Genomic DNA, 22,808 nt, shown 5'->3' with positions numbered 1-22,808 from the left:
GCCATTAAAGTTGACTGAGCCTTTCCTCTGCTCATTGATAGTCAGCCACTGTTCACCTCAACAGCATTTTCCCTGCAGAAAAAGGTGCGTACAGCTTTATACCCACCACTTTACAACTCTGCGACACTTTCAATCATTAGATTCAGCGACGGTAAATCAAGATATTTTTTCTTATGTAAAATTAGTCACTTTTTCCAGAACACGGCAAAAGAGAAGAGAGTTGTTTATCAGTATAGATGTATGATTAAAAGATTTATGGTAATTATCAATGATGCCATCTGCATTCACTGTTAAGGATTGTGTGAATAATGAATTTGATATAATTATTTCAGGTCTACAGACAAAAACCAACCATGTCTGAGGCGTAAGTACCTGTTCCTGAATTCTTATTATAGCTGCTCTATTATATCCTGTATTAATTGTTACGTACCCTCTTATGTTCTCTTAATGGATCCATATCCACCTCAGACCCGTGAGTATTTCTTTATTTTTTACACACCTTCACTCCGTTTGCGTGGCTGTTGTTTTCTTTAAACATGGTTTTCGCTGGTTTCGTTTTAGAAGAAGTCGAAGATCACTGCTTCGCGCAGGCTGGCTCTGAAGGTACGTCTTCCCTGGTCTGGGTCATCGGTTCTCACACGCTCGCACACAGAGTCACACTCGGGTTCTTTATTCCGTTTAGACCAAACTGCTGAAACAGGCCGCCACGATGCTGGAGAGGGACAAGGAGGAGAAGAAGAAGGAGAGGGAAGCAGCCCTGAGTGAGCGAGTTCCTCCTCTTCAGATGTCTGGTTTGTCAGTGCAGGACCTTCAGGTATGAGAAGGTCACTGGTGCCACAGTAAAACCACATGGGCCATGAGGTCAGACGTCAAGAAGGCACCTGTAGATGTTAACGAGTCATAAACGTCAACATGCAACAGTGTTTTCTGTCCTTTAAAAAAATAAATATTATTTTTGTTTCTTTTTTTTAAACCCATCTGCAGACTCTGTGCAAAGAACTACAGCACAAGATCGATGTGGTAGATGAAGAGCGCTACGACATCGAGCTTAAAGTGGGGAAAAATACCAAGGAGGTCAGAAAGGTCAACTTGCTCTCAGCGTGTGTGTGTGTGTGTGTTTAAACTCTGCCACACAAATGCCGCCTCCTCTCCCCTCAGATTGAAAATTTGACGCAGAAGGTCTTTGAGCTGAAAGGGAAGATGAAGCGTCCCGCTCTGAAGAGGGTGAAGATCTCGGCCGACGCCATGCTGGGGGCTCTGCTGGGCGGTAAGGTCAAAGAGTCGGTGGACTTCAAGGCCAACCTCAAGACCGTGAAGAAGGAGGACGAGAAGGTAAACGAGTATTTATGGGGTGTAAAAATGCAGCTTTATTAAAGATTCATTCTTTTATGAGCAGAAAGAGGAGGTCACCGACTGGCGTAAGAACGTGGAGGCCATGTCCGGCATGGAGGGGCGGAAGAAGCTGTTCGACGCTGGACAGTAGACACACATTTACGACATGTTTAAATAAAGAAAGGAAACAGATTCAATAGAAAAAGCGAGTAAAGATTTGTTTTGCACATGATATTCACTCTTATTGCACTTGAATAACTGATGTGTTGCCTTGAAAGTCCTGGAAAATGTGTTTTCATGCTAATAAATCCTTCTGGTTAACATGATTGTGATGCTTTTATTGATAATCAAAGCTGCTTGTTGTGGTCTGACGGGACAAATACTGCGAGCAGGCTGCAGTTGTCGCTCAAATGATCATTAAAGGTTGGGTTTGCTCCATTTTCCTCCATCTGCTCCTCAGCCACCTTCTCCACGCGCCTCCTCGAGATCCTAAACTGAGACATTTGAAGGCCGGACACGTTCTGTAGCTCTGCTGTTTGATGAAACCAGCAGGAAAATAGCAGATATTTAGGTCGAAGCCATGGCAACGGCACCAAATTCAGATCGGAACCTCACGGCTTTTCCTGTGGGAAACCGCCGACATTAACGTGACTCGACTCTTCCAGCATCTGCCCACCATCGACATGGTGCTGAGTGGATAATGAGCACATTTATTATTTTGGGGGGCACTTTAAGATCCGAGCCTCCCAAAAATAAGGGAGGGCAGAAGTTCAGAGCTGCAGTAAACACTCCTGCGATTGAGCGAGGGAGGGGCGGCAATCACACACGGAATTTAAAAAAAAAACAGACGACCATGAAGGCAACTGGCAACTTCATTTGACGGAGGAATTCTGCTGCGTCATTTCCTTAAACGTCCACCTTGATCCAGGAGCAGCATGTGACACCAGAGCCGTACCTGTTATTACTGTGTAATAGTTTCCTGCCCTTCGCTCCGGTCGCAGCCTCTTTGAGGACCTGAACATCAACAATAATGACGCAGGTGGAGCTGGCTCAGTTTATAGACCAGTTGCCAGCAGCACCCACCATTGTTCCACTGGCCCGCCACACAAACCCCTGACTGGCTGCTCCCACCTCCAGGATGGAGCTTCAATCAGGCATAACACACAAGAAAAGCAATAAGTTTACACTTGATCTGCATATTTTAAGTGTTGCTGAGTCTCTTGGCAGCCATTTGGGGGGTGTCAATGCTTATATTGTGAATAAACGCTACAAATTATTTGCATTTCTTTTTCAAAAATCCCGGATTCAGGAGGGAATGCCGTGTCCTGCTGGTGACCTTTAGCTTCTGTTTGGCTCCTTGACAACTTGGGCTACGCTCAGACAGAATGTCCCCGGTCAGATGTGAATACCTGACACTGACCTGCCATTAATGTGGGCACCTTAAGAAACATTGACTGCCAGTTCCTGCAACAGCTGCCATTAAATCCACCCGGCCTACCCCGAACACTCGAACTCAGAAGAGACGTTTTATTACCCCGTCTGTATATGATGGAGGTGCTGGTGCACCCACAGTAGCAGAGTGGAGGTCAGCCAGGCAGGCGGGCAGAGCCAGGCTGATTATTCTGCATCCATCCCTCCTTCACATGCATTTTCCTGGGCCACAGATGGACGGTTCGGCGCCAAATCGAGGTACAGAATTTCTGCTGTTTTTGAAAAATGCTGAATTCTTCAGCCACGCCGTCGGATTCAAAACCTTCTGTTGAGATATTTTCAACAGCAAAATCTCAGAAATGCCCGTTAATTTGCATTTGTTCGTTGTTAATTTGCATTGTTGAGGTTTTTGACGAACAATAATTACGTTGCCATTTCACATACCTGCAGATTATCTGCTCATCCACCATTTTGTCACCTATGCAGAGACTCTTGACAGTTATGTTAACGCGTCCATTGAATCAGCACGCCGGGGGCCTGGCGTGCACACATTTGTGCTTCTAAAAGTAAAATGCAAAGTAGTATAGTATATTTTATCTTTTTAATAAAATGGTACTTAAAATTTCATTCATATTTGGTGACCAAAAAAGATATGAACAATCATCAGAGTCCTTCAAATTTAATAATTTCATCCCCAACCGACTTAAATGTCTTTTTTAAAATTTTATTTAGAACCTGCAATGTAACATCTGTATGTTCACAGATGTAAAGGGATGTGCGACTTCTGACTTGGATGTGAATGTTGAAAAGATCAAAATATGTTTTCTTTTCAATAAAAAAAACGCAAGGAGAATCACATTTTGCCAGAACTATAAACAAGATCCCATCATTTACAGTAGCACATGCTGGTCACCCAGAAAACGCTGACCTTCAGTGTGTAGCGCTCTATTTAAAACTGACTGGCTTGTCTCACCTGTTCAGGTTTCACACTTAAATGACTGAATAGTTTCCTGAGCATAAACAAGCTCTCTGGTGACCTTTGGCGAGAAGAACAGAGAGAAAAGGAAGAGTGATCGCCCGGTGATACGATATAGCTATAAATACTATGAACAATAAAGTATAAAATTAGACTCAAAGATGTTTTTGATAACACCATTAGAGAGATTTCGATGCTTATTGTGGGAAATAGAATTTTCCTAAATTAATGCTTAAAACAAAAGTCTGCAGCTTTTGCGGTATGTTGTTGCCATTTAAGTCCACTAGGTGGCGCCATCTCACCATCGCAGCGTGGCCGTAAACAAAAAGATGCAGATATGAGGGTAAAGTATACATTCACCATTTTAGTGCATTCAGTAGCTGCTTATAAACACAATCAGGCAAATTATTCAGCAGGATCCATTGATTTTACAGGTGTTTCTCGTCCGCTGGATTAAATTTGCATGTTACAGGTGCAACTCCCTTTAATTAAGAGCTGCAACAAAAACGGGACCAGATATGTCTGTAATTTGATGATATTTACTTGATTACATTATTATCCCTTTCAGAATAAAACGTAAATAACAGAAAAATACCTACCATTCATTAGGTTCTAGATAATAATCATTGATAAATTCATTCTCGATTGCGTTTCATTATGAGTCGCGAGGAAAATAATGTATGTATCACTCATTACAACAAAGAAAAGTTCACTTTCCGTTTGGACAATATTAACGTGACTGTAAAGTTTTAAATATATTTATTCCTGACTCAAGAACTGCCAAAGAACCAGGTTGATGCTACACCGCCTCTGCTGGGCTTCAGCCGCAACATCAACCAAGAATCTCAGATGCGTTTTTATTCCTTTAATGTGTTATTCGACCTCCAGGCGGAGGCGTAACTCTGAGGTGAAGGCCACGTTTGAGAGTCTGGGTGAAGATAAATTTAGAATCGTCTTGTCTTTGTTGCAATGCTCCCCTGCAGCCTTATGGTGGCAGCAGAGCGCTTCAAACGCCCCCTCGTGTGCGCGTCATTGCCAAAGTCTGACTGCAGATCATTTGTGTCTTATAATGAACCCTACTTGTGTTTCAATCTCAAATGAATCGATTAGCACCACCACGGATCTGATGCTAAACATGTAGCATGGTGCATTATCTTCACGTTGGGTGGTGTGCCACAAACATGAAACCAGTATAAATAACACTACCACACTTCTTTCTCTTCTCTCTATATTTATAAATACCTCAGACAGTCTTCCTGCCCTAGACGCCGTGAGAGCATCACTGGCGGAGGCAAAGTTTGACGCATCAGAAGATGGAGGAGACGCGGGGCAGGAATGGTGAGGACAGGGGGGGGGGCTATTTTAGTGAGCCACTCACGTGAGCGCTGGAATCTATATATCCTCCCTCTTTCTGCCCCTCTGTGCTCAGAAAAAAGACGCCTGTCTGTGTTTGCCTGCTGTATAGGGTGAGGAGGTTTATTTTACATTAATAGCAAAGCTAATTGGGGGGGGGGGGCAATCTATTGTTTGATCCGTCACCCACAATTCAATGTCAGTTAAGTCTCTATGTTCTTTCTGATTTTAACAGCTTTAAAAGAGACAGACGCCTGCCACCATGTCTGAAGCGTGAGTATTTATGATTTAATCTCATCTAGACCTGATGATAGTTTGCAAAAGTTTAACCGATCGCTCCTTTTCTTCTATCTGGTGTGGAACCGTCAACCCCACCCCACTGGAACAGGCCGGTGAGTTGACGGCAGCTGTAGAATCTGTGGGAATAAAGAAACCGCCAGTGATCAGCATGGATGACAGACGATAGAAACATGCGTGTTTGGGGGGAAATTAACAATAAATTGCAAACATCCTGTCATTTCAGAAAGCAAAGCCTAAGATTTCGGCCTCTCGGCGGCTGTTTTTGAAGGTATTTCACTCGCAATCCTGAGTTTACAGTTCTGAAACGCCATTTCTGGTTGACTGAGGCGAATATGTACACACGTGTGTGTGTGTGTGTGTGTGTGTGTGTGTTCCAGACCAAAATGCTGAAGAAGGCCATGAGTATGCTGGAGAACAACAAGCAAATCAAGAAAGACGAACGGGAGAGAACTCTGGCTGAACGGGTGCCGCCGCTGCAGATGTCCGGCATGTCTCTGCAGGACCTACAGGTGACTGCCAATCCTTTGATATGCACTAAATGGTTACTTAGCAACAGATTTCCAGATTTCATCCAGGAAGGTGCAGGTCCGGTTAGGGTTTACCTCAAACGATCCAACACAAAAAGGTCTGATCCGCAGAATCTGTGCAAAGAGCTGCACCAGAAAATCGACGTGGTGGATGAAGAGCGGTACGACATCGACGCTAAAGTGACGAAAAATGACACGGAGGTGAGTCGGTAAAAAAAGTGTGGGGTTACACCGGGCGCGGTTCTGAGGCCATGCTGACGGCTGGGCTCTTGTGTGGGCGACAGATTCAGAACCTCTCGCAGAAGATCTTTGAACTGAAGGGCAAAATGAAGAGACCGAACCTGAAGAGGGTGCGGGTGTCGGCCGACGCCATGCTGGGGGCTCTGCTGGGGTCCAAGGTCAAAGAGTCGGTGGACTTCAAGGCCAACCTCAAGACGGTGAAGAAGGAGGAGGAGAAGGTAAGACAGAGACAAAAGAAGCGCCTTCAAATAAACATCTTGAGATGATAGCAAGTCTCTGGGGGGAAAGAAATCTCCATTTCGTGCTGTCTGAAAATTTAGCTTTCTGCCGCCAGGGGGCGACATAACAGCTATCGTAGATTTCAGGGAAGAATTTCAACTGTCCTTTTAAATGGAACTAAAAAAGTGTGTCACAATAAGAGAATTTTTCTTCATGAAATTCAGTATATATTTCATCTTCTGATTCCAAATCATCTCTTGATCCAACAGAAAGAGGAAGTGACCGACTGGCGTAAGAATGTGGACGCCATGTCTGGCATGGAGGGCAGAAAGAAGCTGTTTGACGCTGGCCAGTGAGGGGGGCCGCTGCTCTCAACCAGGCCCAACCACACCGAATCACGGGATAGCTGGTCGGTTTGTGATGGCCGCTGACAGTTTCAGTAGCTATAATACTGATAATTATCTAAAAAAAAGAACTGCACAAACACTCTTATTTAAAACAAACGTTATTTTCATCCACGTACTTACTGTGAGCCACTTTCTGTTTACAAGAATAAAGTGACAATAATCTAAGAAAATGGAGGCTGAATGGCTTGTTTGTGCCTACAAAATCCGAAGTAAAAGTGCTTCAGCGTAAATAAAAAGGTAAACAGTCGTGAATTAGTGAGTAAAGCTGTTGAGTCAAGAGAAACAGATCCGTGTGGATGTATGTAGACATATATACACATGCACATATTAGTGTGTGAGCCAGTAGACAAGGATGTTGAGTGTACGTCTGGGAGAATTAGCATTGACTGCTTTGTGTTTGGTCTGTGAGGGACACGTAGACGATCTTCTCCCCCGGGAACAACAACGTGTTGACTCAAGGGTGTGACCCAACAAACAGAAAGTTCAGTGTCCTGAAAACTCCAACGATTTTAAGGTTGGGCGTGGTGCAAGAGCTCAGCAGCACCGTATCCTCAAGCTTTATTTCCTTTTGCCCCAAAACCTTCAAATGCTTGAGATTATTTCTGGTTACCAGTTTTGACCATTTATATAAAATAATCTACTCCAGTCTGAGACATATAGATATAGATATTCGGCATTGTGCAGGTTTAAGGTGGACAGCATATCTTGTCGGTCATATGCAGACACGATCATGTTGAGTAGGGTGTCTTCTTTTTTTAAAATAGCATTTCTCTCGTTCTCGCTCTCTTAACATGTATTGAGCACTCTGGGTGACTTTAAATCATGCGGTGAAAGCCGGAAAGCTCAATTGGGCAAATTTAAGGGAAGTCCTTCAGTCTCTGGGCTGAACTGACCCGAGGTGACAATGAACACACACACAAACACACCCTCGCCTGCTGCTCACTAGCTAAGTAAACCTTTCTGGCTGTTTGTAAAGAAAACAACAAAACAATAAATTGTCAGTTGAAAGCCCAGTACTTTTCATAATTCTAAAAAAAGGTTGTTGTTTTTTCTTAAATCTTGGCCATCCGCAGTCATGCCTATACTACTGTCACTATGGCAACAATGACATTTTATTTTACACATTTTTTTTAATTAAAAAAATCCGCCACTTACAAAAATGTAGTTTGTGTTGATAATCGTATCTGTGAACATTATAATTTCTATTCACTACCGCTATTACAGCGTACACATAGGCCCCGCCCACTCAACGAAGCTGCGGCTCTGATTGGAAGAGCCACATGTCAATCAGTGACATAACAGGAACGCTGCTGTACGGTTTAAACATGTAAATATGGCAAGCACTATCAACACGCACCTCCGCGATAGCGGGATTTAATCCGGTCTTGGACTCTCCACGGGGTGAGACGGCATTTTAAACGCAGTTCCTGTTGTTTTGTGTGATATTATTTGACGTTCGTTCCTACGTTTGTTCGTCTCGTCTGGGTTTAAGCGGCCATAATCATCGCTGCACTATTTACACAGATGCAAGTGCAACTCGCACTCGCATCCTCCCCGACTGGCTAAAACCATCTGATGAAGCCAGCATAGACCTTATTTTGTCTGCTTCTTGCATATAAAGCTAGTTGGGTGTAGCTATCTGCCCGAAGCTATTTTATTTGCCCCGGAACTACCAAGTTATGCGTGAACTCCAGCCTTTAAGGGAAGCTATGCTGAATACTAATGCAGTTCCGATCGAATAAATCAGGTGTTTTTGGTGGTTTCCTCAACTTTTTTTTTTTTTTGAAAGGTTTTCTTCTGAATGCACGCAGGTTTTTGCCACTGGTTCTTCAGATGTCCAATTACAAACTGTTTCTGCTGAGGCATGGGGAAGGAGCCTGGAACAAGGAGAACCGCTTCTGCAGCTGGGTTGACCAGAAACTCAGCGAAAATGGGGTGAAGGAGGCCCAGGAATGCGGCAAGCTCCTGAAGGAGCAGGGCGTCCAGTTTGACGTGGTGTTCACCTCCATTCTGAGCCGATCCGTGCAAACGGCTTGGCTGGTGCTGGAGGCCATGGCTCAGGAGTGGGTCCCCGTGGTCAAAGACTGGAGACTGAACGAGCGCCACTACGGTTCCCTGATCGGCCTAAACCGAGCAGAGATGGCCGCGCAGCACGGGGAGGAGCAGGTGAAGCTGTGGAGAAGGAGCTATGACATTACTCCACCTCCGATCGATGAATCTCACCCGTACTTCCTTGAAATCTACAACGACCGCAGGTACACGACCTGCGACGTTCCGAAGGGGAACCTTCCGCGAGCTGAGAGTCTGAAGGAGGTGTTGGAGAGACTGATGCCATACTGGAATAATACTATAGTGCCAGAGATCAGGAAAGGCAGGACTGTGCTCATTTCTGCCCATGGAAACAGCTGCAGAGCTCTACTGAAGCACCTGGAAGGTACGCCTCTATAGACACAGTCAGCAGCCGCCTTTGTGTCGCTGTGCGGGGGATTAACTTTAGTGCAATTCAGCTACTACTTCCACCCTCCCTGGGGGGGGGGGGGCATTTTCTACTCTCTGGAGCACCTGAGCCACGAAGAGCATGTGCGATTTCCAGAAATGGAACGTTGACCTTGTGCAGAAAGGCCACTAAGTTTATGTTACATTAGGCTGCGGCCGTGAAGTCCACTTTGACCTTTGGTTACAGTCAGAAGCAGTGGGGGATCCATGTGGATGGGCCACTCTGTAACCTGATACGCTCGGGTTATTGCATAATACCGCATAGCACTAGCTTGATGTGTATTTATACACGCGCGTACATAGGCTGGAGGTGCACTATTGTTTTTCATGTCATCCCTGTACACGAGCTGTGGTGTCAACATCCCTGTTTTTATTCCCACAGCTATATCTGACCAGGATATCGCCAACCTGACCCTCCCGACGGGCGTCCCCGTGCTGGTCGAACTGGACAAAAGCCTCAAGCCCGTGAAGCCTCGCCAGCTGCTGGGAGACCAGGACAAAATTCGGGCAGCCATCAAAAAAGTGGAGGACCAGGGAAAGGCCAAACCCTCCGCCTGAAAGTTACTAAAGCAGGCGTCCGTTTGAGCACCTGTCTGGTCGCCTCTGCGCACTTTAATTAGGTACTAAAAAAAACCAAGTTTTTAGAAAAAGTCTTAAATTATTTATTAACATAAATTTATGACATTGGAGTCTGGGTTACAGAAGGTTTAGATCAATCCTGAATGGAGGGTTTTACAGCGTGATCTTCCCAATCTTTATGCTTTTTTAAGTACTTGTTTCTTCATAAAGTGGTGTCATGTTAAAGAGACATGCAAGATATCAGTGAGGAGCTTAATCTGTTACATGGATAATGTTTAGAAATGTTCCCCGTGGTGCTCTCTCTCGTGTAAAACTACTGCATGGTACGTTCCTCACAGCTGCTCCGTTCTGTTGGTGTTACCGTCGTGTGTTTGATGCTTCACACTCCCTCGTGCTTCTGTCATACACTGGTTTGTGCACTAAGTTGGGGGGAAGGAGGGAAAAAATGGAATTGTGGGGATTCAGGCACCCGACTGATGTTCCACGTGAAATTAAAAAGAATTTAATGTTTCGTTGCCACTTCATTTACTCTTCAAGGGGGGAATGTAATCGGATGTAAATGCTCTTAAAAGGACACGATGAGGGTCCCACTCAACATTCTCGTGTACCGAATCCTGTACCTGCACCAGAGAAGTGGATTATATGGGAAAGGGTGAGCAGTGTATACAGGGCAGGGGTCGATTCTGGCCCGGCTGGAGCCTGAGCAGGCGGAGCCGCACGCCCTGAAGTTCTTATAAACGCCGGGTCCCCTCCTTCTGCTGACTTCCAGCACGGAAAGTTACTCTGATCTGTCGTCTGGGTAAGTTTGATGATGATATGATGATGATTTCCTGTAAAACTTCCAGATTTGTCTTAAGGTCAGTATCCATGTCTTTGTCCATCTTTTGGATAATAACGGTTATACATTTAGATTTAAGAGCGCATCACTACAGCGGCTTTATTAGCACAAATGATGGTCTGGCTTCAGTTTTATTAATGAGTTATAACAATTATGTTGCTTCAGCTCCTCACTAAATGTAATCAATTCCCTTTTCCCCCCAAACAATTAAAAGCATAGACGCCTTGTGCAGGATTTAATCCAACAATTACTTATTTGTCATTGTTAAACTGATACTTTGTAAACCTCTGCTGATCAATCTCTCAGGAAATTTGAGCTTTTGCCTACAGGAAAGTGAATTTGCAAAGCAAATATTAATTTTTTGTTTGACAGTGACAATAAAACATTCTGATTCAATTCTTTTACGGGAGCCGTTGCGGCGTCGTTTCCCTTCCCCTCGCTGCACTGTTACATTGGCCAGAGCTGGGAAAAGGTGTTTGCTGACATGCGGAGTGAGGCTCCGATTCCTTAGATGGTGTTGAAGTTAAAATCCACGTGGAGAAGTTGTGCGTGAGGTCGGGGGGCTCGACATGTTCACGAGCATCTGCTCCCCTTCTTGTAACCACAACGGAAATATATATTACTTGAATACTGAGATGGGTTGAGAGGCTTCTATGTTTCTATGAGTCGGATCTACCGTAGAAGATTCAGGGGAGCCTTAGAGCTTGATGTAAAGAAATGATGGGAAAGTTACGGACATTCATGGGTCATTTCATGGGTGGGGGAGAATAACATTCCCTCCATCAGCACATTAGCCTTTTCACCTCCATCGGCCTCACACAGCCGTCAGCTTCACGCACGGCCAAGCTAAAGCAACCGCAATGTAAAGAAGTTATTCTGGGAATGCGTGGCAGCAGGTATTCTTTAGAATAAACTGTCCTCGCTGTCGGTGGCCCCCGTGGACACTCCAACTAACAGTGCCTGTGTACTTCCTTAAAAGGAGGCCGAGTGCACTGTCTCATCTGAGGGGATGCAGGGAAGGGAGCGCGCATAGCTGCATCTGTCTCCTCCCAGTCACCATTGCAGGAGAAATTTGTGACTTTGGACCAGTTCGCTGAACTCTTTGCTCCAGTTTCCACTTCCATCGGTGTCCCGCGCGGTGACGTCACGGCTGCTGGGAGACCCGTCCTGCGCTGCACCGGTGCAACAACACGCGTGTTGCACGTCTCTCCCCCTTTTCCATGTCACATTGCGGCACGCAGACATTTTAACGACTGCTGGAGAAGGTCAGCGCCGCAGTACGTTGCGGCTTGTAAACTGTGTGGAATTTGTGTCCTGGTCAGGGACTTTTTCATACGTGACCATGTTTGGTCATGTGGAGTAAGCAGCTGCGGCCTCTTGATTGATTGCAAACACCTCACAGGCAACAGTTTATTCTATAAGTCAGTTAAAAGAACACTTTTAATCTTTTCAAAAGAACTCCCGAGCTGCAGAATTATCACAGGAGGCCGCTTACCTCATGCTAATGTTTCAGCTGATGACACATGACAGCAATTATTTTTCATGCTTTTTTATTATTCCATGTGACGTAACCACAATTTGACTGGAGCTGGACTCCCCAGTGATGCTAATGATGGGTAGCAGGTATCACCTCTTTATTTCCCTGACATATCTGATCTCTGCATGTCCGTCTGTATATTTGGGAGGGAGGATGATGCCCCCCCTCACCACTAAACACTGGGTCAGGGTCTATCAGCATCCTGAATCACGACATTGACACATCAGCTAGCTGTTAGCCTGTCAATATTTGCTGTTTCAGGTCCATAATGCCCCTGGAAGAGAATGACTGAACCCAAACTGGTCCCCTTTAAGAGAGCTGTGAATGAGTGTTGTTTCCACAACGCTGCCATCCTGTAGAATTAACTGTGAAGTTGAACCAGGCCATTGTTTCCACACTTAGCATGCTACCAGGCTAATACTCCCCATTTATAGAACTGGACAGGTTTGGGCCAAACAGTTTTTTATTGCTGATCCAGGCAACCCACTAAAAGGTCAGCCAGATCTCAAAAAGTGCTTACATTAGGAAGAGAATCACTCACTATGAGAATGGATGTAACATCAAGAACTACGGCCTCAGCTCTGCACCCTCCCCCAAAAAGGTTTTGTAAAAAATGAGCTCCAATAAATCACCTTCTTATTTCAAAGAGGATGTGTAAATCCACGCACGTCAGGCTCCCCCAGCACAGCCCTCGACTGTGTTCCTGCAGGACGCGTCTTCTGGCTCACGCCGTCTGGAACCTCTTTGACTGTATATGGCTTCAGACACAGTCAAATCTAAACTATTATATCACGCTGCTCCATTATGACGGCGCGCTCGCTAACAAAACCAAAATAAAGAGAAGATTGCGAAGCGAGGGCACAATGTCTCATGAGTTTGATAGATGGAGGAAAGTCAACCATAATCAATTCCCCTTCCTCTTCTATGGGATTGGCTTCAATAGCCAGTTTACCCTGACGCTGTATCTGCTGTGTGTGTTGGCTGGACCTTCTGGCTGATTCCTTCGCAGATTTCAACAAGGAAAGTGTGTCATGATTGCTGATTGCGCCCGCTTGGCGTGCAGGTTTGAAAAATTCCAGTTCGTTAGGGGAAAACTGATTTCATAAAGAGTTTTCGTTGGCCGCTGTCATGAAAGTACTCAACGTTGTTGCAGTGCTGAAGGCGATTTGATGCGCAGCGGTTTTTATGAGCGGCGAGGCGCTGAGAGCAAAAGAATAACGATGTGAGATAAGAAGTGGATTGAGGTTGTAATGGCGCCATCGGAAAACAGAGTTTCAGAAGCAGATTTTGGTCCCACGGATTGCATCACAAAGATCCTGATGGGTTCAGGTCTGGAGTCTTCAGAAGTGTGTTGCACAGCTGATTCAACCTTCTCAAATGAAACTAAAGATCCCAAGTCTTTCCTCACTCCTGAGATCCTAGTCCAGCGTCCAGGCTGCTGGTACCAGAGAAACATCTGAGTTCACCTGGCAGAGTCGATTCAGCTGCATAAGAAGGACAATGAGCTCTTTACACGAGTGTCAGTGCAAGTAATGCCAATGTAGTAACAGAAAAAACCTGTTTACAGCATTAAACAAAGCCACCGTCCACTTTTATGCATCATTGCTCCGCTGACTTCACCTTTGTTGGCTGTTCCACCAGGTGCTGGTGGTGCACATGCAGTAGTAATGAATTAATAGGAATATTGGATGATAGCTGAAGAGGAAGAGAAAGGCAGCGAGCGGGGTTTCTCCAAACTGACCACCATTAAATGACACTGCAAAAATCTGAAGTCAGAGATCAGGGAGGGGACGTGAGACGGAGGGAGAGGATGAGGAAGAGGGAGGCAGAGAGGCAGGCTTTGCCTTTTCTGGTAGTTGAAGACGCTGAATGAACCAGCAGGAATCCTTCATGCTGCAACGGCTGAGACACAAACCAGACTAGGAGCTGATGTATGAAAAACCGGGAGAGGCTGCTGTTCATGGACTCGAGTTTCAGCGACTGCTGAGGTGCCGCTCCGTGATCCAGAATCTGGTTGTGATACATCGCCTCTTATTTTTTTTAATTTTGTTGCTTATCTGCTTTTGGCGTGTGGAAGTGGAAGTTCACTGTCAGAGGGTTTTATTACTCACACAGCCGCCTCATGTTGTCGTTGCATCTTTCAGTAAGAAAGTGAGGAGCATCTTTGGGGCATCATGGATGACGACTTTGACCGCCGCATGGAGCTGAGGAGGCAGAGGAGAGAGCAGATGCGCCTGGACGCCCAGACGTGAGTGAGCCCTGCAAGATCAAATAAAAATATACACGTTTTATGTGTTGTTCGTGGTTTAACACCCGTTTTGTGGTAAATAACTCCCCACTGCACTTTGGGAAAGGTAGATTTGGATGTGACAAGCGCGCTGTCGTGCAAAAGTGACCCAAACTCTCTGTGAGCCTGCACATCTTTGGATTTATGCTGCGTTGAATCAGAAGAGCTGACAGCATGTCAGTTTTATCACCTGCGCTGCCTTTATTTGCTCGTTAAAGAGTCAGCCGGCTGTGCTGTTGTCGGGATTTATCTCTCCCTCTCCGACCGAGCTCGGATAAATACCGCGCCGCCTTCAGGGCTCCCTGACGTGGCCTCTGCTCAGTAAACGTCCCGTCACGAGAGTGAAGGTGCAGCTTTGGCTCTCAGATATACTCAGATGGCCCGTGAGGGTGTGACCTCTGCAGGAATGCAGAAGAGTTCAGAGCAGCAGCTGTCCGTCCGTCCATCCATCCATCCATCCATCCATCCACCCATCCAGCCATCCATCCATCCACCCACCCATCCAACCACCCACCCACCCACCCACCCATCCATCCATCCATCCATCCATCCATCCATCCATCCACCCAAACACCCACCCACCCACCCACCCATCCATCCATCCATCCATCCATCCACCCACCCACCCACCCACCCATCCATCCATCCATCCACCCATCCATCCACCCACCCACCCATCCATCCATCCATCCATCCATCCATCCATCCATCCATCCATCCATCCATCCATCCATTCGATGCTTGGACTTATTAAGAATTATGGCTATGGGGGTGCTGGAGTCTATCCCAGTGGTCACCAGATAGGAGGCAGGAGAACATGTTCGAGAGGACACCTGCCCCAGTGGCAGCTTAGAGTCTCCGGTTACCTTAATTTGGACTGGGTCAAAGACCCTGGCAAAGCCACAGAATCTGACTAGTTGAGGCAAATGTGCTGCTGAGCATTAGTGCTGCCCTTTGACATTGGCTAATGATGAATAAATAAGTTAATTTCATCTATACGTTTGAAGAGAAATGGACCCATGTTGCTAAGAGCCCAAGCTGCAGGAAAAGAATGTCATTAGTATTTAAAACCGTGTCTGCGGACGTATAAAAACATTGTTGGTTTCGATTTCTGTGGATTCAAATACAGACCATCATCAGCTGATCTGGTTCCGATCAAGGCCAGCTGCCGTCCCGTCGGCGCTCCAGACGGAACAAAATATCCCAAAACGTTCCAGACAATTTTCTCACAGTCTGACTCTGCCAGGACAATAGTGCCAAGTGGACCACTGGCTCCGCTGGCATGTTTTCAGTATTATTATTATTTCAGTATTGGCGTCGCCAATGATGACGATGAAGAGGAAGCTCGGGAGCAAAGGAGACGTGCCAGAGAGGAGAGGAAGAAGATGAGGGAAGTGGAGCTGGCTGGGAACACCGAGGTCATCGACACCAACAGGTACGGTGTTCAAATCACCAAGTCCAATGAAGGTTCAGCAGACATGAAAAGATCCAAACAGACGGTCACTTTACAGCGTGTCAGAGGCCGACTCCGCCCCTGCCGCCGCCGGCGATGACGACCAGGTCTTGCTGGACCGCCTCGCCAAGAGGGAAGAGCGCAGGCAGAAGAGAATGAAGGAGGCCGTGGAGAGACAGAAGGAGAACGACGTGGGTGAAACCAACGGCACAGAGAACGACAGCAGTCTGCAACAGGAGGACAAAGACGAGGAGGACGAGCCCGTAGGAAAGGAGGACGATGATGCCAACTCCTGCAGGACAGCAGAAGAGGACAAAGGGGAGGAGGACAAGGTTCAAAAATCAGTCTGAGTCACTAAAGAGGGTTTCATTTGAGGCTGGAGCTCATTAATATGACCGATATTTCATGTCCTTCAACAGGAATCAGCCGAAGAAGCAAAAACAGTCATCACAGCAGCGCAGGTACATTTGTTATTGCAGATTTTCTGCTCTCTTTCATCAACAAATACATAAATTCCACTTCACCCTTGTGGGATGAAGCTAAATCATCGGTGAGCAAAGTTCCAACTAAAACAAATGCTTGTGGTAATAAATGAATCCGAGGTCTGTTTATGAATCCGATGCTTCCTGCTTTCACTTCGATATAAATAATAGGAAGTTCATGTCTTTTGTTTGCGTGACAAAAATATAACTCGTATAATTCATAGGAGAATGAGGAGGAGACGGCAGCCGAGGAAGAAGAGAGAGAGCAGCCCAATTTAGGAATGAAAGATGCAGGAGAAGAAGAAGAAGAAGAAGAAGGAGGAGGAGAAGAAGGAGAAAAAGCTGTTCCTGAAGATCAAAAGGAGGAAGAGGAGGAGAAGAGTGAGAGAGAGGAAGAGGAAGAGGAAAGAGAAGAAAAGCTGAGGATAGAACAGGAAGAACAACAAAAAGTAGAAGAGGAGGAAAGGCTCAAAAAAGAGGAAGAAGAAAAACAGCAAAAGGAGGAAGAGGAAAGAAGGAAGAGGGAGGAAGAGGAAGAGCAGTCAAGAAAAGAGGAGGAAGATAGGATGAGAAAAGAGGAGGAAGAGAGGTTCAAAAAAGAAGAGGAGGAAGAGAGGCTCAAAAAAGAAGAGGAGGAAGAGAGGCTCAAAAAAGAAGAGGAGGAAGAGAGGCTGAGAAAAGAAGAGGAAGATAGATTGAAAATAGAAGAGGAAGAGAAGCAGAAAAGGGAGATGGAGGAAAAACTCAGGAAAGAAGAAGAGGAGAAAAAGAAAAGGGAGATGGAAGAGAAGCAGAAGAAAGAGGAGGAGGAGAAACGCAAAAAAGAGGCAAAAAGGAAAGAGGAGGAGGAGAACCGGCGGAAGGAGATGGAAGAGAAAAAGAAGAGGGAGGAGGAAGAAAGGCAGAAGAAAAGGGAGCTAGAACAGAAGAAGAAGAAAGAAGAGGAAGAGAAACGGAAAAAGGAAATGGAAGAAAGGAAGAAAGAGGAGGAAAAGAAGAAAAAAGAGGCGGAGGAGAAGAAGAAAAAAGAGGAGGACAAACGCAAAAAAGGAGAGCTGGAAGAGAAAAAGAAGAAAGAAGAGGTTTTCGCTTTATTATTTCACTTAAACTATACAGAAACCCAACTTTAAAGTTGTTTTTTTTTTAAATTCTTTCACTTATTTCTGTTCCTGTCTTCTGTTTCAAGGAGGAGAAGCCAAAAAGATTTGGGTTTAAAGACAAGGTGAGACAACGATTTCTTTAAACAGAGACTGTAAAACATTCACAATTTTAACGGCTCATTTTCCCTCTTTCTCCCAAGTTTGAACCACCCAAACAGAACGTTTCTCCTTTCGAGAACAAACTGAGGAAGACGGAGAAGACGTCGAGGTACCGGTCCGAAACTCTCTTCAACGCCCAAACTTAAGAAGTTCTGAATCCCCCGTTGCGTTTTCCACCGTCAGGGACGCCGTTCCGCCAACCAGCCCGGATGATGTGGAGAAAAAGGAAGCCGAGCGGAAGCTGCAGGAGCTGAAGCGGCGACGGAACGACGCAGAGAGCGAGGAGCTGGAGAAGATGAAGCAGAAGCAGCAGGACGCCGAGGCCGAGCTGGAGGGGCTGAAGAAGAAGAGGGAGGAGAGGCGGAGGATCATGGAGGAGGAGGAGAGGCAGAAGAAACAGGAGCTGGAGGAAAAGAAAGCCAGAGAAACGGTGAGGTGGACGCCGTCGACGCGTCCTCAGCTTGATTTTCCAGGTCTCTGACCCGGACGTTGACGTCTCCAACAGGAGGAGAGGAAGAGGATGAGGGAGGAGATCGAGAAGAGGAGAGCAGAGGCTGCGGAGAGGAAGAAGCAGATGGAGGTAGAAGAATCTGCAAAACCCGCCTTTGCCATCAACCCCAAGGGCTCCTCGAAGGTGAGTTTCGGAGGCTCCTGATGCTTGACCGGTCTCCCTGCTAAACGCTGCCCACAAAAGCCTGCTCGGTCCATAAATACCCATCATGCAACTGGTCACTCCACCCAAAGAAAAGTCGCTTTGTCTGTTTTTGAGGTTTGGACCTCATGAGAACTTTCCAGATGGCGTTTGTTGTGCGCAGCATTTCCAAATCTAACAAAACTAACACAGAGGTCAGGCTGAAAGGTCTTGAGGCGCCCTCTAGTGGTCGGCTGGAATAAAGACACGATATCCACCCCAATACCGTCAGTAGGTAGGGGTCGGAAAGTCAGGGTTTCAAATAAATATTTAATGGAAAAGTTTGGTCCGATGAAGGAAATATCTGCGAAAGGCAAATGTAAAATATAGTTAAATATATCTTTCATCCCGCGTCTTCGCTTCACGTGGGCTGACGAGGACAACTGGGGGCGTTTGTGCTGCGTTCCACTCAAACATGGCCCTCGTCTACCACCAGCGTGACTCTGTAAACGTCTCGCCGGACTATTTTTGGCGCAAGATCGAGAATTATGCGCCCTGCTTCTGCACGAGACGTGCAATTCATCTTGAGCTGTTTGTGTATTTGCTGGCTCGCTGACAGCCAGACGCTCCAGCTCACCCGCTCGCCCGGCGACCAGCGCAATGTCCAAGTACAGGCAGTTGTCCTCGGGGACGGGCCGGTCTGCTCGTTGGTGAGGTTATCTTGGATGCTGGTCAGGAACAACTTGACCAGGACTGACTTGGCCTGTTGCGGAGAAGCTGGTGTGTAACCTGAATCCTCTCTTTTTTTTTTTTTTTGGTACAGATTGGGGAGAAGGCTGAGTTCTTGAGCAAATCGGCCCAGAAAAGGTGAGAGATCGGGTTGGTAAATAAACTGGGCCTCACTGGACGAATGTCTGACATGTGTTCATCAACGCAGCGTCACACCCAGGGTCTCCCACACCCCCATCGTCTCCAGGATCGGCAACAGAATGGACCAGTACGCATCAGCCATCCAGGTGACCTGTCAGAAGGTGTCTCGTCTCTGGAGGGCGACTTGTAAACTGGCCTTTTCCACATGCAGAGGACCTTAAATCCGGTGTTTCAACAGGGTAACAAAGACGCGAAATCCTCCAAGTCGGCAGTGGCCGATATTCCCTCGGGAGGCACGCGCAACATCAAGAGCATGTGGGAGAAGGGGAACGTCGGCAGCTCTGAAAGCCCCGCCCCCACCGTCAAGGTGAGCGGGGGAAAGGTGGTGGTGGGGGGTGGGGGGGTGGGTGAGAGACGAAGGACAGAGTCGAACGAGTGAGCCTCCTCTTTTCCCAGGATGTGGCGGGTATCAGAGGAGGCGTGGCCGGACGGGTCAGCAGCTGGAAGGCAAAGCCTGCTGAGGTGGCCCCCGCACCTGCCCCGGAGCCCGAACCTGAACCAGCACCGGCGCCAGCAAAACCAGCAGTGAGCCCAGATTATTCCTGCTTACTTTACTTCACATCTGCTTTCCCAAAACCACCTCTTGATGTTTTTGAACTACGCATTTTTAAAATAAATGCATCCAGCTGAATCTCACAGCACATGTAAAGTATATGTAATATGTAAAGGAGCTACATGCCAACATGCCCCCCTCCCCCCACGGTTTCAACACCCTTCTGTCAAGCAATAGTGGTCTCTTCTCCTATGTTATAGCCCTATAAACTCATATAAAGACCACAATTGCCACACTGTCCACAAGCATAAGGCTCTATAAACGTGGTGTTGGTGTTATTCATGTTTTTTCCTCATGATTTGCGGAGTCAGCAGAGTGAGGTCAGTGCAAAGACGCCGTGTCCTTCCTTTAAACTGGGACACCAGCTGCTACTTCTTACTCGTCCCTCCCTGAGACGCACTCTGTCCACGTGCAGGAGCATTTCTGGGTGACGTGCGACATTGTTCTGAAGTGCACTTTATGAGTGAGATATCTTTAGGATCAGACGTCTCCACAAACATATGTGCTCCGACACCGCCCCCTGCAGGCGTAAAGCGGGACAACAGCTTGTTGCCCCCCCTCTTTTACCGTGTTGACGGCTCTTTGAATCTCCTTTGCATTCTGTTTTTCAGCCTTCCTCATCTAATCTCTTCCTGCTATTATTTCTCCACTCTTCAAACTGGTAAAGGCGCCCTTTCTCGTGTTGGTGACAACTGCATCTATAAAAACCCATGCTGCATTGACATGCGCATAATTCTATATTTTACAGCATTTACATTCCTTTTCTAATCAAATTGACTCAAAATGTAAAGGAAAAGTGTGTTGCTACAAAGTAGAGGGTTTAAAAAAAACCATTTTAAATGTTTGACATTTACTCAGGTTAAATTTTGCACGCAGAAACATTTTTGTGGCTAATTTTGGATAAAAGCAGAAATTAACTTATTCCACATGTTTGTTTTAATACAGGAAGTGAAACCAAGTGACGTAGGTAACAGACGTGGGATGTGGGAACCCAAAAAGACCACCACCCCGGCCAAGGTAGCACACAGACCCGTTCCAACCATATCTAATATAGTTCTAATGTAATATAATCGTATTATTTCACCATTCCTACATAATAAGAGCCGATTTAAAAGCATTTGACGTCCCTTTTCTCTCAACGCCAATTAAAACTACAATCAACTTTTTAATTCACAGGTGGCTGTTGGAGGCAAAAGCAAGTTTGCCAGTAAGTAATCCACCAATGTAATTTGCAATCACACCCTGGGGAACTATTCTGGGGTTCCGTGGTATCCATTGTGCAGCAGGTCATCAAACACGTCCCTGGATAGTGGCAGACTGGTTTATGACCGCCACGGTTCGCCGGCCACGCCCACCAGACGACCCGTGGACGCGATTTATGGTTTAAAAAAAGAAAACAACAAATCCTTTCCATGACCTTGCTGCCCAGTAAAGGGATCCATCCGAGCCTCACCTCGTGTCACCTGGGCCGGCCGGCCGATGCCGATCATGGTGTCGGGAAGCCGTGAGACATTCCAGGGTGCAGCTGCTTGATTGTCACATTACAAGCGGCTGCTGGTGTGGATTACTGAGTGTTTGCGCGGCGCAGTGCTCTCCATCACTGCGCATTTATTTAGAGCCGACGATAAAGCGCCAACACGTATCCTCAATGCGCAATAATCCCCCAAATCGCGCTAAGTATCCACTGATGTGGGCCCAGAAAAGCTCCCCGTCGCTGTTCGCCTGGGCCAAAACTGCGGACAACGAGGGCGCGAAGTGTTTGTGGCGCACCGGGAACCGTAAATAGCGGCTCCGTTTGCTCCCGCTTCTGCAGAAATAGACCCCAGGGGAATGAAGTAAAGGGCAAGTGACAGAGTTGCAGCTTTCAATCACACCGAAATGTGTGAACTTTGACTGCACAGTGCGTGTCACTAATAATAGCGGAGACATAATCGGATCGTGACTAATACGTCTTTAATATCTGGCTGTCTTTATTAGCAGGTGGGAGAACCTAAAACCCGGGCCCAGCCTTACCTGACCAGCCTCAAGGATCTGCTACTATATCTACGTCAAGTCCACACTTGAGGGAGCACAGTGACATTAATTCCTGGATGCTGAATGAAGTATTTTACCGACATTTTTACGCGCCTTTTGTGCCATCACTGCTTTTATTTTTTTAACTGATCACCGGGTCACGTCACAGTCTGCTTTTAAATGGATGGGTCAGCATGTACTGTAAATAGGGGATTTATTGCATATTTACTGCAAACTGGTGCCATTTTCTCCCTAAAAAAAGTTTTTAAAGTGATTTATAACATTCCAATCCCAGGATTCCGGCCACGTGTTTCTCTTCCACCAACCAGAAATGAGAATTTTACCGACTTCTTTCCATTCCCCCCATTAATGATCACATTAACCGGCTAACTGTAGCGCTGGTGACGTCATTTGCAGCCAGTGTCCAGACGTGGTGACGTAAGAGTCCCTCGGCTACATGCTGAAGCCGTCAATTATGACTGTTTTAATGACGTCAAATACCCGATACCAGATAATCAACCTGAGAATAAACACGGATGGCAATAATTTGAATTTATTAGTTGATTTTTTTGAACCTTTGGATCATCAGGAAAGACTGGAAAACCAATGAAAACACATCAGCCAGTCATTTAAACACCTACACAGCCAAAAATGTGACTGATTGCCACCAAAGTTGAAGAACAGCATCGAACTGCATGCGGTTTTTTACCAGTTACTCCTGATTTAAACTCAGACCTGTAACCAAGGATTCGCTGCTGCCCCGGTGAGCGTCGAGGGTTATTTGTGCCGCTGCCACAGCGGTTAGAGTTTATTTGCCAGTGATAAATTGTGTTTTGGAGCCTTTTGTTCCTGTCAGTCAGCGGCGCCAACATGAACCTGCAGCGATGGCTTTGTGTGAATGTTTGAAATGATTGTTTGTTGCTGAAATAAAGAAGCGATGTGCTATTTTGAACAATCTGGGTCGT

General features: G+C 46.3%; 4 protein-coding genes and 1 long non-coding RNA gene across 9 annotated transcripts; 4 read left to right on the top strand and 1 right to left on the bottom strand.

The window, feature by feature from the left end:
* Nucleotides 1-2: 2 nt before the first annotated feature.
* On the top strand, nt 3-1,658 carry LOC101074573 (troponin I, slow skeletal muscle-like). Of its 4 annotated transcripts, none has more exons than XM_011607507.2 (8): nt 3-84; nt 333-364; nt 469-472; nt 562-603; nt 683-814; nt 985-1,074; nt 1,159-1,332; nt 1,397-1,658. In XM_011607507.2, exons 2-8 carry the CDS (start codon nt 354-356, stop codon nt 1,481-1,483), a joined length of 540 nt encoding a protein of 179 aa, XP_011605809.1. In that variant the 5' UTR covers nt 3-84; nt 333-353; the 3' UTR covers nt 1,484-1,658. The 4 variants fall into 4 exon arrangements, with proteins under 4 accessions (XP_011605809.1, XP_029698059.1, XP_029698058.1 ...); XM_029842199.1 differs by having other exon boundaries at nt 15-84; nt 565-603; XM_029842198.1 differs by lacking the exon at nt 3-84 and adding an exon at nt 226-258 and having other exon boundaries at nt 565-603.
* Nucleotides 1,659-2,871: 1,213 nt separating this feature from the next.
* On the top strand, nt 2,872-6,955 carry LOC101068009 (troponin I, slow skeletal muscle-like). 2 transcript variants are annotated; one of them, XM_029842200.1, is made up of 10 exons: nt 2,872-3,021; nt 4,987-5,077; nt 5,169-5,205; nt 5,328-5,365; nt 5,481-5,484; nt 5,616-5,660; nt 5,770-5,901; nt 6,031-6,120; nt 6,204-6,377; nt 6,648-6,955. In XM_029842200.1, the coding sequence occupies exons 4-10, from the start codon at nt 5,355-5,357 to the stop codon at nt 6,732-6,734; spliced, it is 543 nt and encodes a 180-aa protein (XP_029698060.1). In that variant the 5' UTR covers nt 2,872-3,021; nt 4,987-5,077; nt 5,169-5,205; nt 5,328-5,354; the 3' UTR covers nt 6,735-6,955. The 2 variants fall into 2 exon arrangements, with proteins under 2 accessions (XP_029698060.1, XP_003967688.1); XM_003967639.3 differs by lacking the exons at nt 2,872-3,021; nt 4,987-5,077 and having other exon boundaries at nt 5,090-5,205.
* Nucleotides 2,962-4,950, bottom strand: LOC115251102 (uncharacterized). The gene is made up of 3 exons (XR_003889655.1): nt 3,737-4,950; nt 3,208-3,323; nt 2,962-3,088 (listed from the first exon to the last, which is right to left on the bottom strand). It is a non-coding gene; the product is annotated as an uncharacterized lncRNA (long non-coding RNA).
* Nucleotides 6,956-8,055: 1,100 nt separating the features above from the next.
* On the top strand, nt 8,056-10,371 carry bpgm (2,3-bisphosphoglycerate mutase). Its single transcript, XM_003967497.3, has 3 exons — nt 8,056-8,186; nt 8,597-9,219; nt 9,664-10,371. The coding sequence occupies exons 2-3, from the start codon at nt 8,619-8,621 to the stop codon at nt 9,837-9,839; spliced, it is 777 nt and encodes a 258-aa protein (XP_003967546.2). The 5' UTR covers nt 8,056-8,186; nt 8,597-8,618; the 3' UTR covers nt 9,840-10,371.
* Nucleotides 10,372-14,050: 3,679 nt separating this feature from the next.
* On the top strand, nt 14,051-22,798 carry LOC101067781 (non-muscle caldesmon-like). Its single transcript, XM_029842080.1, has 18 exons — nt 14,051-14,248; nt 14,380-14,483; nt 15,832-15,957; nt 16,034-16,307; nt 16,395-16,436; nt 16,682-17,009; nt 17,511-17,539; nt 17,644-17,679; nt 17,758-17,825; nt 17,900-18,146; nt 18,222-18,350; nt 19,171-19,214; nt 19,285-19,363; nt 19,456-19,584; nt 19,674-19,802; nt 20,776-20,847; nt 21,007-21,037; nt 21,808-22,798. The coding sequence occupies exons 2-18, from the start codon at nt 14,410-14,412 to the stop codon at nt 21,822-21,824; spliced, it is 1,854 nt and encodes a 617-aa protein (XP_029697940.1). The 5' UTR covers nt 14,051-14,248; nt 14,380-14,409; the 3' UTR covers nt 21,825-22,798.
* The last annotated feature ends 10 nt before the right edge of the window (nt 22,799-22,808 follow it).

Source organism: Takifugu rubripes, chromosome 9 (assembly GCF_901000725.2).
Source record: "Takifugu rubripes chromosome 9, fTakRub1.2, whole genome shotgun sequence".
Lineage (NCBI taxonomy): Eukaryota > Metazoa > Chordata > Actinopteri > Tetraodontiformes > Tetraodontidae > Takifugu > Takifugu rubripes.
The sequence above is the reverse complement of the archived record's forward strand: the minus strand, read 5'-3'. Positions and strand labels throughout refer to the sequence as shown.

Bases quoted from the DNA above. Each gene is read 5' to 3' on its own strand.
- LOC101074573 (XM_029842197.1), top strand. The intron at 604-682 runs GTACGTCTTCCC...TATTCCGTTTAG, and splicing joins CGCGCAGGCTGGCTCTGAAG to ACCAAACTGCTGAAACAGGC. The intron at 815-984 runs GTATGAGAAGGT...ACCCATCTGCAG, and splicing joins TGTCAGTGCAGGACCTTCAG to ACTCTGTGCAAAGAACTACA.
- bpgm (XM_003967497.3), top strand. From the start codon at position 8,619: ATGTCCAATTACAAACTGTTTCTGCTGAGGCATGGGGAAGGAGCCTGG. The intron at 9,220-9,663 runs GTACGCCTCTAT...TTATTCCCACAG, and splicing joins TCTACTGAAGCACCTGGAAG to CTATATCTGACCAGGATATC.
- LOC101067781 (XM_029842080.1), top strand. From the start codon at position 14,410: ATGGATGACGACTTTGACCGCCGCATGGAGCTGAGGAGGCAGAGGAGA. The intron at 16,308-16,394 runs GTTCAAAAATCA...GTCCTTCAACAG, and splicing joins ACAAAGGGGAGGAGGACAAG to GAATCAGCCGAAGAAGCAAA. The intron at 17,680-17,757 runs GTGAGACAACGA...CTTTCTCCCAAG, and splicing joins GATTTGGGTTTAAAGACAAG to TTTGAACCACCCAAACAGAA.
- LOC101068009 (XM_029842200.1), top strand. The intron at 5,661-5,769 runs GTATTTCACTCG...TGTGTGTTCCAG, and splicing joins CTCGGCGGCTGTTTTTGAAG to ACCAAAATGCTGAAGAAGGC. The intron at 6,378-6,647 runs GTAAGACAGAGA...TTGATCCAACAG, and splicing joins TGAAGAAGGAGGAGGAGAAG to AAAGAGGAAGTGACCGACTG.